This window comes from Theropithecus gelada, chromosome 10 (assembly GCF_003255815.1).
Source record: "Theropithecus gelada isolate Dixy chromosome 10, Tgel_1.0, whole genome shotgun sequence".
Classification (NCBI taxonomy): Eukaryota; Metazoa; Chordata; class Mammalia; order Primates; family Cercopithecidae; genus Theropithecus; species Theropithecus gelada.
In genome coordinates, this window is record NC_037678.1 from 10,122,635 (window position 1) to 10,138,382 (window position 15,748).

At 56.5% G+C, this 15,748-nt stretch overlaps 1 protein-coding gene across 6 annotated transcripts in view; it reads left to right on the forward strand.

Moving 5' to 3' along the window:
- Nucleotides 1-15,748, forward strand: part of MRTFA (myocardin related transcription factor A) — a 273,324-nt gene that overhangs the window by 252,936 nt on the left and 4,640 nt on the right. For 5 of the 6 annotated variants that reach the window (XM_025400081.1, XM_025400083.1, XM_025400084.1 and 2 more), the window contains 8 exons: nucleotides 539-700; nucleotides 5,868-6,043; nucleotides 6,562-6,711; nucleotides 9,238-9,491; nucleotides 9,740-9,911; nucleotides 10,904-11,926; nucleotides 12,840-12,992; nucleotides 13,285-13,345. In XM_025400081.1, the coding sequence (XP_025255866.1) occupies nucleotides 539-700; nucleotides 5,868-6,043; nucleotides 6,562-6,711; nucleotides 9,238-9,491; nucleotides 9,740-9,911; nucleotides 10,904-11,926; nucleotides 12,840-12,992; nucleotides 13,285-13,345 (2,151 nt within the window). The remainder of the gene's footprint in view (nucleotides 1-538; nucleotides 701-5,867; nucleotides 6,044-6,561; nucleotides 6,712-9,237; nucleotides 9,492-9,739; nucleotides 9,912-10,903; nucleotides 11,927-12,839; nucleotides 12,993-13,284; nucleotides 13,346-15,748) is intronic. The other variant, XM_025400085.1, reaches the window with a different exon arrangement.

Here is a 15,748-nt window from a genome sequence, read left to right on the forward strand (position 1 = left end):
ATACTGATCAGGCTGGTCTTGAACTCCTGACCTCAGGTGATCCACATGCCTTGACCTCCCAAAGTGCTGGGAATACAAGTGTGAGCCACCACGCCCAGCTGTTTGTCTAGTTTTGAGCTGTTTGAGGGGCTGGAAGAGAACTTTTCTATTCTGAGTCCCATATTTTGCAGACAAAGGCACTGAAACCCAGAGCAGAGATGTGAATTGCCTTAGTAACACAGCAAGTTTGAGGGAGAGTGGAGACCATTCTGTCATCTGGTGCTGCTTCCATTCTGTAGCTCCACCTCAGAAACTCTTCTGAGCTTGCCTCTGCCTGGTTGTAATTGTGTGTGACCGTGCACTGCCAGGTCACAGTGGGAACCCGTTGTCTTGTCTTTGTGAAACTTCAAGGCAGGCCACTCTTCTCTGCTTGGGATATGCTTTCCATTCTGACAGTCTCTGCTCTTGCCCAGGAGGAAGGAGAGCTGCTCTGGAGTTCCCAGGGCAGAACCACGTCCACTCATATATCTTCCTGCACCCCTTTCTCTCCCATGGGCAGAAACCTCGGCTGAGCCGTCCCTCCAGGCCAAGCAGCTGAAGCTGAAGAGAGCCAGACTAGCCGATGACCTCAATGAGAAGATTGCACAGAGGCCTGGCCCCATGGAGCTGGTGGAGAAGAACATCCTTCCTGTTGAGTCCAGCCTGAAGGAAGCCATCATTGGTGAGGAGGACCCAGCCACCCTGCATGAGAGGCAGCTGAGATGCAGGAGGGGAGATGGGGAGGGAGTGCCAGGCTGAAGCAGAATTGGGCTGAGGCTCTTGACTTCTTAACAGAGTTTGAGAGCCTCATGCGCGGGTTGTGTGAACTTGGGATAGTGCCTGTTGCTTTAAGAAACAGGGACATACAACAGTAATTAAGTAAATAACAGGCCTTGCGCTGTTCATTTTCCATGTTTGTAAACTCGGGTTGCTTCCTCTTTCACAGAGTAGGTAGATGTCAGGATTAGTGTGTGTGAACGTGTGGAGATGCCAGGAATTAGAAATCTGTGTAATACTCTTTATTTTTATTAGTGAAATCTCTTCTTGGAGACTGGCCCTTTCCACAGATATTTCACTCAACAAATATTGATGGACCCAAACAGTGTGCTAGGTGCTAAGACCATAGCCCCACAGGGCAGACCAAGTTCCTTTGTCCTTATGGAGCTCATGCCTCGTGGAGCAGGTAACAGGCAGGTGAATAGGCAAGATAGAGAAGCTGTGCTGGAGGGAGCACAGGGTACTCTGGAAACACAGAGGAGGGGCACCCAACCTGGTTGCATCAGGAGGGGTGCAGCTGTCAGAGGAGGTGACAGCCAAGCCTGGGGCTGAAGGATGAGTAGGAATTCGTGAAAGCGTGTGGGAGGGGGTGGGACAAGGGAGGAGAGGACAGTGTTCCAGATGGGGAGAACAACCCTAGGACCTGATGAGAAGGCACTGGAAGGGAGAGTATCAAGATGAGAGGTGGGAGGCCAGGTCCCCAGTGATTTGGTAGTCCGAGGTGGGAGGATCACTTGAGCCCAGGAGTTTGAGACCAGCCTGGGCAACGTAGGGAGACTCACCTATACAAAAAAATAAAAAAATTAGCTGGCTGTGGTGACACACACCTGTAGTCTCAGCTGCTCAGGAGGCTGAGGTGGGAGGATCGCTTGAGTCCAAGAGTTCAAGGCTGTAGTGAGCTATGATTGTGCCACTGCACTCTAGCCTGGGCGACAGAGTGAGACCCTGTCTCAAAAACAAAAACGAGGTGGGAGCAGTAAGCACAGTCCAGGATGTGCAGGGCCTCTTGGCACACTTGGGAGTTTGGACTTCATTCCTTTAGTGTAAAAGGGAAAAAGCCTCTTTTCTCTCTATTTGCGCTCAATACAGAATACTTCTGGTGTTGGTATTCTGGCATGGTGTTTCCCCACACACCAAGCAGTTCTCCAGTGGACACCAGCTGGGTGCCCTTTTCAGATGCCGTCTACCTGGAGAGAGTGTCCGATCCCACAGGTTGAGGACTCAGTCCCACAAAACTTAGCCCCACTCCCCATGCTGGTCCCACGCCCCAGGTTATTTTACATTTGCTTTTAACCAACTAGCTGTCGATTGGGGTTCCTATACTCTCTCCTTGGGCTTGATAATTTGCTAGAGTGGCTCACAGAACCCGGGGAAACACTTCACTTACATTTGCTGGCTTATTATAAAGGAGGCAGAGGAACAGCCAGAGGGAGGGGCAGATGGCACAGTGTAGTGGGGTGCCAGGGGAGTGGTGGTATTGGAACTTCCCTGCCCACTCCGGGCCTTCACCCTCCCAGTAGCTAGAGAAGCACGTCAAATCCTGTTATCCAAGAGTTTTTATAGGCTTGATCTCAGAGCCCCCACTCCACATCCTACATACCCACCCCCACTTTCCTGGAGGTTGGTGGATGGGCTGGTAGTTCCAGTCCTCTAATCCTCTAATCACTTGGTCTCTGTGGTGACTGGCCCAATCCTTAGTCTCTCCCAGATCATCACATTAGCATAAGCTCAGGTGTTGTAGAAAGAAGATACTGAAGATACTCCTGACCTTAAGGAAATTCCAAGGGTTTTAGCTGCTCTGTGATTTTAGCTGCTCTGTGATGAGAACTGGGGGATAAAAACCAAATATATTTATTATCCTACTCTTCGATTTTGGTGATAATTGGTACAGACCTGTCTCCTTCGCTGCAGTGGGCCCAAGACCCGATCCCTGACAAGACAGCACCTGCCTGCCCCTCCTGAGGCAGTTGTGCCTTCAGAGAAAGAGGCTCAGGTTTTCCTCTAACATAGTTTTAGTTTTGGGCAGAGGGGAAACACTGCAGCAGACCCCCAGGGCATGCTGAGTTAGGCCTTGGGCCCTGATTAGAGGCGACTGGCAGTTTCTAGGGCCTCCTCTGCACTGTAGCCACCCTACTGTAGGCTGGCCCACACTGGGCCCGGAGGAGCCCTTTCCCCATGTTGATATAGTAGCCCTTATAATTCACAGATTTTCCCTGGCGTTCGTCTTGCCTCATCTCAGTGGTTTCCTCTGTGTGTTCCTCAGCAGTCCCAAGTTATAGGCCAGTGTAGGGGCCAAGCCAGTTCTAGATGCTGCAGCCAGCCACAGTCTGATAAATGTGTGCCGAGAGTCAGCAGTGTGCCAGGCCGTGTGAAGTCCTGATGTCACAAAGATGAATAAAATATGACTTGTGCCCTCAAAGAATTCACGTGGGTCTGATGTGAGAAGACTAATGTATAAACAACTGATTTCTGAGTCTGGTTCCCAGTCAGATGCCAGTGCTGCCTAGTAGGAAGGCCATGGCCCTGCAACACTGTCTCTGAGTCACCTGCCTTGTGCGACTGCTTGCAAGATCACACATGATGATGAATATAAAGGGCCCAGCCTGGTCCTTGGTGCCTAGAGAGACTCACACAATGGTTGCTGCTGTTGTCAGCAATAACACTCATTCTAGACCAGCTGGCAGTTGCTGTAATGGACAGTGTAACAATGGATATGTGTGTGTCAGCGCTGTGAGAGCTCAGCAGAGGGACGTCTCTCAGGGATAGGGACAGGTGTTGGTGGCCAGGGAAGTGCCCACACTATAGCATGTTTTGGGGGCTGGATCAGACTTTGCCAGGTGGAAAAGGTACAGAGGGACAAGAGGGAACAACACGGGCAGTGTCCTGGAGACCTGTGCTTGTTTGTTTGAGGAATTTGGCAATGGGGTGATTGTTGGGGACTTTAAGGAACACAGAGCATTTGCCAGCAAAAACCAGATTGTACAGTCGAGTAGGAGGGAAGAAGGCAGTGATGGCAAATGTAGCTCATTTGCTCAATAGTTCTGTGGAGAAGGAAAACAGAGGCAGGTCCTGGCTTAGGGAGGGGTTTTCAGGCTGGGTGCAATGGAGCAGGTTTTTGGGCTGAGAGGAAAGAGTCAAGGATATGGGAGGATGGGCACCTTCAGAGGAAGAGGAGGGAGGAGGACGAGGAAATGGAACCCCGGCTGAGGTTGAGGTTTGGCTCAGATAGGAGAGGCAAAGCTGGGAAGGAAGTTTGGCTCAGATGAGTGAGAAGGAAGCGGGCAGTGGGAGCAGGGGGAGCAGACCGTTCTGAGGCCTGAGAAAAGGGCTGATGGGGGTTGGGGTCTTCCCCACACACCTAACCTCCCCATCCGACCCTTCCTCCAGGCCCCTCAGTTATCTTCAAGGTTCACACTAAGTCCTCTCCTCCAGGAAGACTTCCCTGAATCTCTCCTCAGTGTGCCCTCAGCTTCTGTGTTTTCTGTCTAGCAGAGCATTCATGGGGCTCCAAGGCAACTGGACCATAAACTCCTGGAGGGCAGGGTCCCCATCTTTGTTCCCAGGATGTGACTGTGAGTGGAGAGAGAAATAGTCTGTAGTGACCCTGGCCTGTACCAGCCCTGGGTTTTCCACAGTATGGCTAGCAGCTTCCTTGGGTTGGACTAATCTGGTGGAAGCTACAGTTCCTCCACCCTCGCTCACCATTGTCAGTTCTGGCCGCCCTGGGGCTGCTGTACCAAAGCCGGTGCCCTTGCTGGGAGTAGGAGATAGTGGGGAAATCTAGCCTTGTGTCTGGCATGAAGTACACGTGGTCAGCAAGCCCCATTCTGTGTGTTGCGTACTTGCCCCTGCTGGGACAGATGAGGGGATGGAGGAGCAAGCCACCACCACAGTCGCCAGTAAGGAAGAAGCTCGGATGCGTCCTTCCCAGGTCCTGAGGGAGGAGAGAACCTCAGGTCCTGGCTGGAGGGGAAGAGCTGCTAGGAGAGCTACTGCATGAACAAACCCAGCCTGAGCTGTTGTGCCTTGTTCCTCTTCCTTACCTGGGGTCTTCCCACACAGCACACTTCCCCAGGCTTGGGCGGCAGCTCACCCCTGCCTTCACCCCTGCCTTCACCACTGCCTCAGTTCCTTCTGCATGGATGGCAGATCAGCTGAGAACCTGCTACCCCCACCTCTTCCCACGACAGTGCTGAGCCGGTGGCTCTGACAGTGACTCTTGAAATAGCCTCCTTGCCTCTGTTCCCATCTTTCCTTCCCACTGCGACCCCATGGAACAGAAGTTTTGTGCTGCGCCCTCCTCCCCTGCCTCTGCCTCCCAGTTGGCCTCAGGAGGACACGTACTCACAGTCATCCAGAGCCTGGCAGTGGGTCAGGTCAGGGCAGTTACAGCCAGCAGGCTGTTTTCTTCTGGTGCCCCTGCTACCCAGGTGTTGGGTGTCTGCGAGCCACTGGCCTCTAGAGGAGGTCACCACACCTCCTCTATTTCACCTGTGCAGGCAAACATCCCCTTTCTGGGATACCCTCCATGTGAAGCCCAGAGCCAGGCTCCTTAGTCTGTTCCTGGCCTCTGGGGAATTCAGCTACACTCACAGGGCTGTTACCCAGGCTTTTCTGGTCCCTCGTTAGCTGGTTCAGAGCCCTCACTGCCCCGTTTGTAAGCATCATGGGGGAAGAAGAGAGTTTTGTGCAGTGTGGGATGAAGATACAGAGTACCTTTAACAATAGGGAGACGGTTGAGGTGGAAAGGTAGCCCAGGTCTCCTAGGGAGGAGCAAGGGAGGAGGGACAACTTGACATTGAAGATTAAACACAGTATAGAGTTACAAGCAAGAGGCTAAAGGAGGCCTTTGCTCAGCCCATGAGGTCACTCTGGTGGCCTAGGAGACCTTTCTGGCCTCTCTTGCAGGGTCATGATGATGACCAGAGCTTTTTTAGACCAAGAAAGCAGATTGGCTGCTAGTCTCCTTGGTTTGCCTGCCTCACAGAGCGTGTGGGCTGTGGGCCAGGCCTGTCCCTGCTCACCTGTGCTCTGGGCTGCAGGTGGAATCTCATAACAGCTTTGGGTTTCAGTGGGCCAGGTGAACTATCCCAAAGTCGCAGACAGCTCTTCCTTCGATGAGGACAGCAGCGATGCCTTATCCCCCGAGCAGCCTGCCAGCCATGAGTCCCAGGGTTCTGTGCCGTCACCCCTGGAGGCCCGAGTCAGCGAACCACTGCCCAGTGCCACCTCTGCATCCCCCACCCAGGTGAGTGTGTGCTTCCAGATGCTTCCCCAGCTCCAAGGTGCTAGGGCTGCCCAGAGTAAGGTCTCTCTCCTGGGCCAGGGTATACCTCCTGCTCTGGCACAGGGAAGCCAGGGGGATGCTACCCTAGTTGCTCAGGTGCTGGCTGCTTGGGCTCCCTGCTGGTGGGAGATGTGGGCAGAGGCCCCTCTCCAGCCAGCCAGAGGTCAGGTGGAGGACGACGCTGGCCACGGCTGCTTTGTAGTGGGATTGCAAACCTCACTGGCCCAGTCTGTATTCATTTATTTGGAGCAGCCTGCTTTTCTTGAGTATATTCAGTTCTGTGACCTTTTCATTGCCTTCTCTCTTTCTTTCCTAGCTCCTCCTGCCACCCTGGGGGTTGCTCTTCTCCTCCCCCAGTCTCTGCCCACCATTTGCCCTCTGACAGTGGTGGCGTCTGAGGACCCTGTGTAGGGTCAGGGCAGGCTGGGCACACCCTGCCTGGAGGTGGCCATGTCCTCACTTCCCTTTTTCCCTCTCAGGTTGTGTCTCAACTTCCGATGGGCCCGGATTCCGGAGAAATGCTTTTCCTGGCAGAGCAGCCTCCTCTGCCTCCCCCACCTCTGCTGCCTCCCAGCCTCACCAATGGAACCACTGTCCCCACTGCCAAGCCCACCCCCACACTCATTAAGGTACATTTCTGCCAGTGATTGTACCCTCCCCTTCCTGGTGCCCTTTGGAGTCCTGCTGTGACTTCATTCCAGCTGTGGGGACAGCTGCAGGGGGTGTGGTGCACGTCCTCTCCCATTGGTCTGGGAGTTTCTTCCTGTTCTCTCCGTTGTCCGACATAACACTGGCTGTTGCGATCATAGCCACCAGTTATTGGTAGCTGTGGGCTGGCCTTGGGCATTCCAGGTACTCATTCCTGCTCTCATCCATGAAGTCATTCCCACACATTATGTCTTGTTCACTCAACAATTCCGTGAGGCAGAAATAGAGCCCTTTGCTACAAGAGAGGAACTGAGAGGTGAAGTGACGTGGCCGGAGGCATGCAGGAGGCGTCACTGAGTGTTCTCCTCCTCCTCCAAGGCCTGACCTGAAATGCCGGCAGGAGGCGGGGGTTACTGCCGTCGGTGTGGGGAACCCTGTGCTGGGCACTACTGGCCTCATGGACTCAGGCGTCTGCTGTTAAATTCAGCTGCACCAAAAGCTGTTGCAGGGTCCCCCCTGCTCCACAGAACTGCCTGGCCACCAGGATCTCAGGGACCGCAACCCCACACCTCCACCTGGCCCACGCCTCCCTGACTTGCTCCACCCGTACCCTTTCTGCTCTGTCCTTTCTTACTCTCTAGGTTCTCGCCTCACACAGACCCTGTGCCTGGCTTGGCAACCCCTGGCCATCTGAGCCTCAGGAGAGGCCGACAGTCTGTAGCCTGGGCTGTCTGGCGCTCGTGCTCTGGCCTTAGAAGGCCCCACTAGCTCTGGGAGCTGCCTGCCCATCTTGTGACTCTCCCTGGCTCTGTCCCGTGGTGACATCCCCAGTCCCGCCTCTGCACATGACCCTGTCATCTCTGCTGTCTCCTGCTTCCTCCATGTCAGAAAGTCACTATGGCTTCCTGAATGTCACTGTCTCCTCCTTCAGGCCTCAGAGCAGTGAGTGGCCTCTCCTCCCAGCCTACGCCTGCTTTCAGTGCTGCGTGCCCAGGCGCTGCCTCCTCAGTGCCTGTCCTGCACCTGCATTCTCTTCCTCACTGTCAACAGGTGTCCCTGCTTTTCCCACAGAGTTCCTCCCTCCAGCGTGCTTCTGCTCACACTCCTGTTGCCTTCCTTTGCCTCCCACGTTTGGAAGAAGAGTCTGTGTATTTTGTCTACACATCTCTTCAGTTACCCCACCAGTGGACTGAAACATTATCTTCAGGGGCCTCAATCCAAGTCCATCCCCACCGCTGTGCTCCTGGCCCAGCTATTGGGGTTCTCTCTCTTTGGTTGTGTTTTCCCTGCCTCCCTCTTCCTCCCTTTAATTGGAGGTGCTCCCTAGGCTCTGCCCTCTGCCCCCTCTCTCCCTCTGTCCCCTCTCTCCCTCTGCCTCCTCTCTCCCTCTGCCTCCTCTCTCCCTCTGCCTGTACTTNCCTCTCTCCCTCTGCCTCCTCTCTCCCTCTGCCTCCTCTCTCCCTCTGCCTGTACTTCTGCCTGCTCCCCAGCCTGTGCTCAGAGGCTCTCTGTGGCTCTGTTCCCTTCTTCTGGAACAATCCTGGCCCCACAGCCTTGGTAGCCCTGCCCTTTCTCCATCCTTCCCATGCTCCCAGCAAAACCAGAACCTCTTCTGGGGTCACTCCTCACCTGCCACATGTTCACTTTGTCTGTTCTTCCACTAGTGGGTCACCTGCCCAAACCTTCCTTTCGGTCCTCATTGCCACAAGGTCTAGACGCCACCTGTTCCTACATCCAGCCTTGTACGCTTCTGTCTGCCGTTCTCTGCTCAAAACTTCTCAGCTCTCCGCGGTCTCTCTCTGGCACTCCCTTGCTAACTCACCTTGTCCAACTGTGCCCTTCCTTGCTCCAAGAACAGGCCTCCCACATATCGCCTACTGGCCCTTGGTCAGTTTGGGTCTTCTGACTCTCCTGGCCCAGCAGCTGTGCCAGCTGGAGGTCTTTGGGGGCATGAATAGGAGCTTTTGGAGTCCTGTGTTAGAAAAAGAACAAGATCTCCTTGTGACTTTGGGCAAGTGACTTTGAGCCTGTTCACCATTTTCAAGTAGACATGACAGTTCCTACCTGGCAGGATTCCCCCCAGCCCCAAAAAGAGCAAGCAGCGTTCTTGAGAAGCTTGCGTGGCTCCGTCTTTGTAAAGTGCCTGGTCTGGTGCAGCCCAAGCTCCATCAATCAGCTGGGTTTTACCTCCTTGTGTTCACTCTGGCTTGGGGTCATGGTGATGTCTGTGCTCGAACATTTGGTTGATTTACCTTCCAAGCTAGAAGCTCTTTTAAGCCAGGGGCCAGGCACAGCCCTCTTTGTCACTCCAGCCCCTTGCCTGGCACATTTCTGGGCACGTTTCTGCTTTCAACGGAGTGTATGGTCCCATGGGGAATTGTGGAAATGGGCAAAGTGTGGATGGAGATGTCTTCTCGGAAGCCACACAGGCGTGGGGAGAGCTGCCAGCCCCACACCGAGAAGCCTGAGGCTGCCCCTGAATGGCACCCTGTCTCCTGTGCCCTCAGCAAAGCCAACCCAAGTCTGCCAGTGAGAAGTCGCAGCGCAGCAAGAAGGCCAAGGAGCTGAAGCCAAAGGTGAAGAAGCTCAAGTACCACCAGTACATCCCCCCGGACCAGAAGCAGGACAGGGGGGCACCCCCCATGGACTCATCCTACGCCAAGATCCTGCAGCAGCAGCAGCTCTTCCTCCAGCTGCAGATCCTCAACCAGCAGCAGCAGCAGCACCACAACTACCAGGCCATCCTGCCTGCCCCGCCAAAGTAGGCACCCACCCGCCACCACCTGCCCCTGCCCTTCCCGAGCCACCCTGAGCCAGGCAGGTACCAGATCTGGTGGAGGTGAACCCCACATCTTTAAGGACCCTCTGGTCTGGATGCTACAGAGTGGTCTGCAGGCAGGGCCACCCTAGCCTTTGCGCTAGGCCCTTGCCCCATGCCTATCTGTACCCAACCCTGCAGCGGCCACGGATGATGCTGGATGGGTGCTCATTTCCACCTTTTCTTCTCAGGTCAGCAGGTGAGGCCCTGGGAAGCAGCGGGACCCCCCCAGTACGCAGCCTCTCCACTACCAATAGCAGCTCCAGCTCAGGTGCCCCTGGGCCCTGTGGGCTGGCACGTCAGAACAGCACCTCACTGACTGGCAAGCCGGGAGCCCTGCCAGCCAACCTGGACGACATGAAGGTACACAGCCACTGGAAAACTTGAGCCACTGCCAGCCTGGCCCTTCCCACAGGGGTTGTCCGGTTGCTGGTTTTTAGGCAGGGAAGGCATCCAGCCTAGGACCCACCATCGTGGAAGGCAGCGCAGGGCTCCAGGCTCTGGTCCCCATCAGACAGGGGCACCTTGGACACAGCTCCGAGGCTGCCTGGAGGTGGTCATGGCGAGTGACACCAGCTTCCTCGTGGTGGGTCCTGTTGTTGGCAGCACAGCCGGCATCTGTCCAGGCAGTCGTGTGTCTCTTATCTTCCTCGACTTGTATGGTACATGCAGTGTGAGAAGTGGAGATGGGTGTCCCTTTGAGGATGGTCAAGCTGAGGCACTGGAGGAGAAGCTTGTCCACAGTCACAGACCTGGTCAGTGTAGACCGGGCTGTCCAGTGGCAACCCTGCTCGCATTTTCCCCTTTGCTGGTGAATGCAGAGCTCAGGGTGCTATTCAGATGCAGTGTCTGCCTGGAAAGAGAGTGGCCTGTGATCAGGGTCACAGACTTGGCTTCCGTCCTAGGGCCTTGGAGAGGAGTGGGTCATGCCCAGTGCCTTGTGTGTTTTCTCTGCCCCATCAGAAGATTGACTGGACCAAGCTCTCCCTTGAGAACTTGTTCTCTGAACCAGGCTGGGCCCTACTTTCATGAGCTCAGTTTTCTCTTCTGCAAAATTCAGTCTGTTCCATTCAAGATTTATTGAGCCCAAGCACCATGTTGGGGGCTGGGGACAGCTGTGGGCACCATGTGCCAGCGCCCGCTGCCTGCATAGGTGGGGAGCATTTTAACCAGGTCCCTGCTAGAGTGAGAACAATGAAAGGGAGGATGCTGTTGGCTCAGGTGGTGGGGGGCATTGCGCCCTCCAGGGTGCTGGAGGATTAGGGTAGTTGATGCATCTGAAGTGCCCTTCTGCCTGGACCCAGTGCCCTGTGTCCAGCTGCCCCTGGCCTCCCTGACTGTTGACTGCCTTGCAGGTGGCAGAGCTGAAGCAGGAGCTGAAGTTGCGATCACTGCCCGTCTCAGGCACCAAAACTGAGCTGATTGAGCGCCTTCGAGCCTACCAAGACCAAATCGGCCCTGTCCCAGGAGCCCCCAAGGCCCCTGCCACCACCTCTATCCTGCACAAGGCTGGCGAGGTGGTGGTAGCCTTCCCGGCGGCCCGGCTGAGCACAGGGCCAGCTCTGGTGGCAGCAGGCCTGGCCCCAACTGAGGTGGTGGTGGCCACGGTGACCAGCAATGGAGTGGTGAAATTTGGCAGCACAGGCTCCACACCGCCTGTGTCTCCTACCCCCTCAGAGCGCTCACTGCTCAGCACCGGCGATGAAAACTCCACCCCCGGGGACACCTTTGGTGAGATGGTGACGTCTCCCCTGACGCAGCTGACTCTGCAGGCCTCGCCACTGCAGATCCTCGTGAAGGAGGAGGGCCCCCGGGCCGGGTCCTGTTGCCTGAGCCCTGGGGGGCGGGCAGAGCTAGAGGGGCGCGACAAGGACCAGATGCTGCAGGAGAAAGACAAGCAGATCGAGGAGCTGACGCGCATGCTCCGGCAGAAGCAGCAGCTGGTGGAGCGGCTCAGGCTGCAGCTGGAGCAGGAGAAGCGAGCCCAGCAGCCCGCCCCAACTCCTGTCCCCACCCCTGCCCCTCTCGGCATGCCAGTGAAGCAAGAGAACAGCTTCTCCAGCTGCCAACTGAGCCGACAGCCCTTGGGCCCTGCTCACCCATTCAGCCCCAGCCTGGCGGCCCCAACCACCAACCATGTAGACCCTTGTGCTGCAGCCCCGGGGCCCCCGTCCGTGGTGGTGAAGCAGGAAGCTGTGCAGCCTGAGCCCGAGCCGGTCCCCGCCCCCCAGCTGCTTCTGGGTCCTCAGGGCCCTGGCCTCATCAAGGGGGTTGCACCTCCCACCCTCATCACTGACTCCACAGGGACCCACCTTGTCCTCACCGTGACCAATAAGAATGCAGACAGCCCTGGCCTGTCCAGTGGAAGCCCCCAGCAGGTACCTGGGTATGGGAGGAACTGGGCAGGGCCCAGAGGAGGGTGGGAAGAGCGTCTCGCTGCAGCCCTCGTGGGCCAGGGGTCCCCTCGTGCTGGGCATTTTGTGTTTGCTTCGTTTAATCTCCGTTTCGACCCTCTGAAATGAGCGGTCGTTATCCCCATCTCACCACGGGGAGCACTGAGACTTAGGAAAGTTAAGGCACCTGCCTGAAACCCCCTAGCCGTAGGGCGGAACCATTGGCGAGCTCTCCACCTCTCTGGCTGTTGAGACTAGAACATTTTTGCATCTCAGCAGAGGACTCCTGAGCAGCCCACACCAGGCTGGGCCTGCCTTAGTGCTGCTCTGTGGGGAGTGGCCAGTGAAGGTCAGAGGTAGCCTGCCCTGGGGAGAGGCTGTGGGGTCCTCTGGCCAGGATCCAGCTCAGGGTCCTCCCCTCAGAGAGGCCAGCTGTCCCCACCGAGGTGTCAGCAGCAGAAAGCTCCCCAGCAGACCTTCTCTCAGCCTAGGCCACAGGTGAGGCTGCCCTAAGGCTTTATGTAGCCTTGTGGTCCTGCAGAACTTGGGGGTGGAGGAGACAGTGACAGGAACAGGTACCTCAGGATAGGAGATGGGGGTCCCTGAGCAGACCCAAGCAGAGAAGGAAGCTGCAGAAATCTCAGGGAGTGACCAGCCCAGCCCAGAGACCTCTCCCAAACCTCAAGAGGCCAGGCACCCCCTGCAGGGTTGAGGGTCCCCCATCCTGTATTCCTTCTTACCTAGTGGCTTTCACGAAAGCTCCCTAAAAGCCAGTTCCCCCCATCTGCCCTCCTAGAGTGTGAGAGGCCCTGGCCTTATCCCCACCCCTCACCCCTACAAGGCAGGTCTGTACCCCCAGCCCCCTGACCACTGGTCCTCTCCCTGTTCTCCTGTCCAGCCCTCATCCCAGCCTGGCTCTCCAGTGCCTGCCGCCTCTGCCCAGATGGACCTAGAGCACCCACTGCAGCCCGTCTTTGGGACCCCCACTTCTCTGCTGAAGAAGGAACCACCTGGCTATGAGGAAGCCATGAGCCAGCAGCCCAAACAGCAGGTGAGGAAGGCGGGCTGGGCCTGGCCATTGTGGGCGGCTGCCCTAGGCTGCTGGGCTGAGGTTCCTACAGCCCCAGCTGCAGGAAAAGGGGGCAGGTGAAGCCCAGCTTCAGGGTCAGAGAGGCCTTGGGGAGTGGGCCGTTGGGGGATGGGCACCAGGAGTCCGGGCATGCCCGTGGGTGCTGTGGATCTGGCTGCTTATTCTGGGTAGAGGGAGGGGCCTCATTCGTAGTTCAGGCTGGGAGCCCCCATTCAAGAGTTTCATCTTTTTTTTTTTTTTCTTTGTCCCGCAGGAAAATGGTTCCTCAAGCCAGCAGATGGACGACCTGTTTGACATTCTCATTCAGAGCGGAGGTAACCCTAGATCCCCTGCTGCCTCCTGACAGCCTTCTCTGTTCATAGGTGTCTCTAGCCCTGGGTTGGTTTGTTTTTATTGAATGCTTCCATGCGTGACCAGTCTTGGGCAAGCACTGTGGATGCAGTGGTGGCTGTGAGCCCTCCTGTCTCCAGGGCCTGGATGAGAGGACCAGGGAAGGTGTCGTCCTTCATTCAGCAGGGAGCACTGCCCCAAGGCCCTCGCCTGCCAATGAACAGAAGAGACATTTGCCCTTGTGGAGCTCACAGTGCAGCCTGGGGAGGTGGACAACAAGTAGAAGAAATAAGCAGATCATGTGGAAGATCCGAGAGGAGCCTTAGGACAAAAACGGAGGGGAGGGAGAGGTCTGGGGAGCCTGGTGGGGAAGGGCCGGGATGGCTCCTGTGAGCAGGAGCAGCTGTGTGCATCTGTGCGGCCTTGGGAGTGACTGGCGAGTTGGAGTGTAGTTGAGGAAAGGGAAAGAAGGGCTTTGTGGCCAGATCATGCGTGGCCTCCTGGGCATCAGGGCAGGGTGGCTTTGGCTCCATCGTGTGGGAAGCCATCGCACAGCCTTGGGTAGAGTGGCCTGGTCTGATGCAGGACCCAGGAACCTTCCAGCTGCTGTAGCGATAGCAGCCGCGCAAGGGCAGAAGCAGGGAGCCCCAGGTTGGGGGTGGTGGGAGAGCAGGGCTGTGGCCCAGCAGGCAGCAGTGGCAGGCGGAGGAACAGCTGGAGTCGGCCCCATTTGGAGAGAGCCAGGTTGGTGTGTTTATGGATGAGGTGTGGAGAGAGGGAAGGAACAGCCAAGGATGACTTCAAGGGCTGTGGCCTGAAGGGCCAGGGTGGAGCAGCCACTGATGGGGTGAGCTGGGGAGGGGGCACGTGTGGGACCACATTGTGCAGTCCCTGATGGGGTGTGTCATGAGTGGAGGGTTTACAGGGACAGTTGACATCGAGTGGCATTTGTAAGAGAGGTCTGGGCTGCATGTAGGAGTTGGGGTGTTGTCGCATCTAGATTGGCAGTTGGAGCTGGGAGGCTGCCCAGGGCGTGAGGTGGGGGAGCAGAGGTCGGGGCTGAGCCCAGCCTTAGGGGTCGGGAGGACAAGCAGTGGCAGGGTGTGGTGTCCTGGAAGCCAGCTGTGGCCCAGGGAGCTGAGGACCGAGGCCTGGACACGGAAGCAGGTGTCATGGGCACAACAGGAAGTCCGTGAGAGGCCTGAGAGCAGGGTTGGGGGTGGCCATGGAGAGCTCTCTGGGAGGTTCCTCTGCAGAGGGGAGGAAGAGGGTAGGGCAGATGCTGGGTGGGAGACAGCGTGCATCTGTGTGAGGGACCCAGCTGGGAGTGGAAGATCCCAGAGGACCCCGAGATGGCCCTGGGAAGGAGCTCACTGGCAGCAGCAGGCAAGAAGGCTGGGCGTGTGGTGCCGACCCTGGGCGGCGAGCGCGGACCTCTCTCCACGTGTCTCAGTGGCTTCTGGGGGAGGAGGAGTGGCTGAGGGGTACAGGCAAAGCGGGAGCTCAGCCTGGAACCACAGCTCTACCAGAGTGGATTTGATGTTGTGTGAATTTTATTTCAATTTAAGACGAGCTCAGTCACTGGTGTTCCTGTGAGGTCAGCAATTCTCAAGCCTTAGGGAGAATCCCCAGGTCCCTGGGGCCTGAGGCGCATCTCTCACCAGTGTAGGTGGCACTGAGGCAGCAGGTATGGGACCTGCTTTGGGGATGACTGGGCTGGGTGCTCAGGAAAGAGGCCTTGGCATGAGCTTCAGGAGTTTCCAAGGGAAGGTGGTGCTACCCCAGAGATTGTTCAAGAAGGAAAAGGGAACAGGCTTTGAACTCTTAACTTCTAAGAGATGGCAGAGAAAGGGAGAATGGTGGGTGTGGGTGCCGCCTGCCCCCAAAGGGACACTGAGAAGTGGCCCAAGAGGTGGCAGTGATGCCAGAAGCAGGTGTTTGAGGAGAGAGGTCTGGGCAGGTGGCAGCTGGAGGTGAGCGACCTCCTTGCCTGTGAGAGCAGCTGCAGGGCAAAGAATGCATTCTGCTGGGACAGGAGGGGCTGGAACCCACAGGGTTGGGGAGCAGGCCTGGTTTTTGCATAATTCTTTTTTTAAGTTGTAGTGAAATAATAAAATTTGCCATTCTAACCATTTTTTAAATGTACAATTCAGAGGTATTAGGTCCATTCAGTGTTGTGCAGCTATCACCCCATCCACTCTAGAACTTTTTTTTTTTTTTTTTTTTGAGGCGGAGTCTCCCTCTGTCACCCAGCCTGGAGTCCAGTGGCGCGATCTTGGTTCACTGCAAGCTCCGCCTCCCAGGTTTACACCATTCTCCTGCCTCAGCCTGCCTTCTGCTCACTGCTCGGGCCTCATGATCCGGCCGTCTCGGCCTCCCAAAGTGCT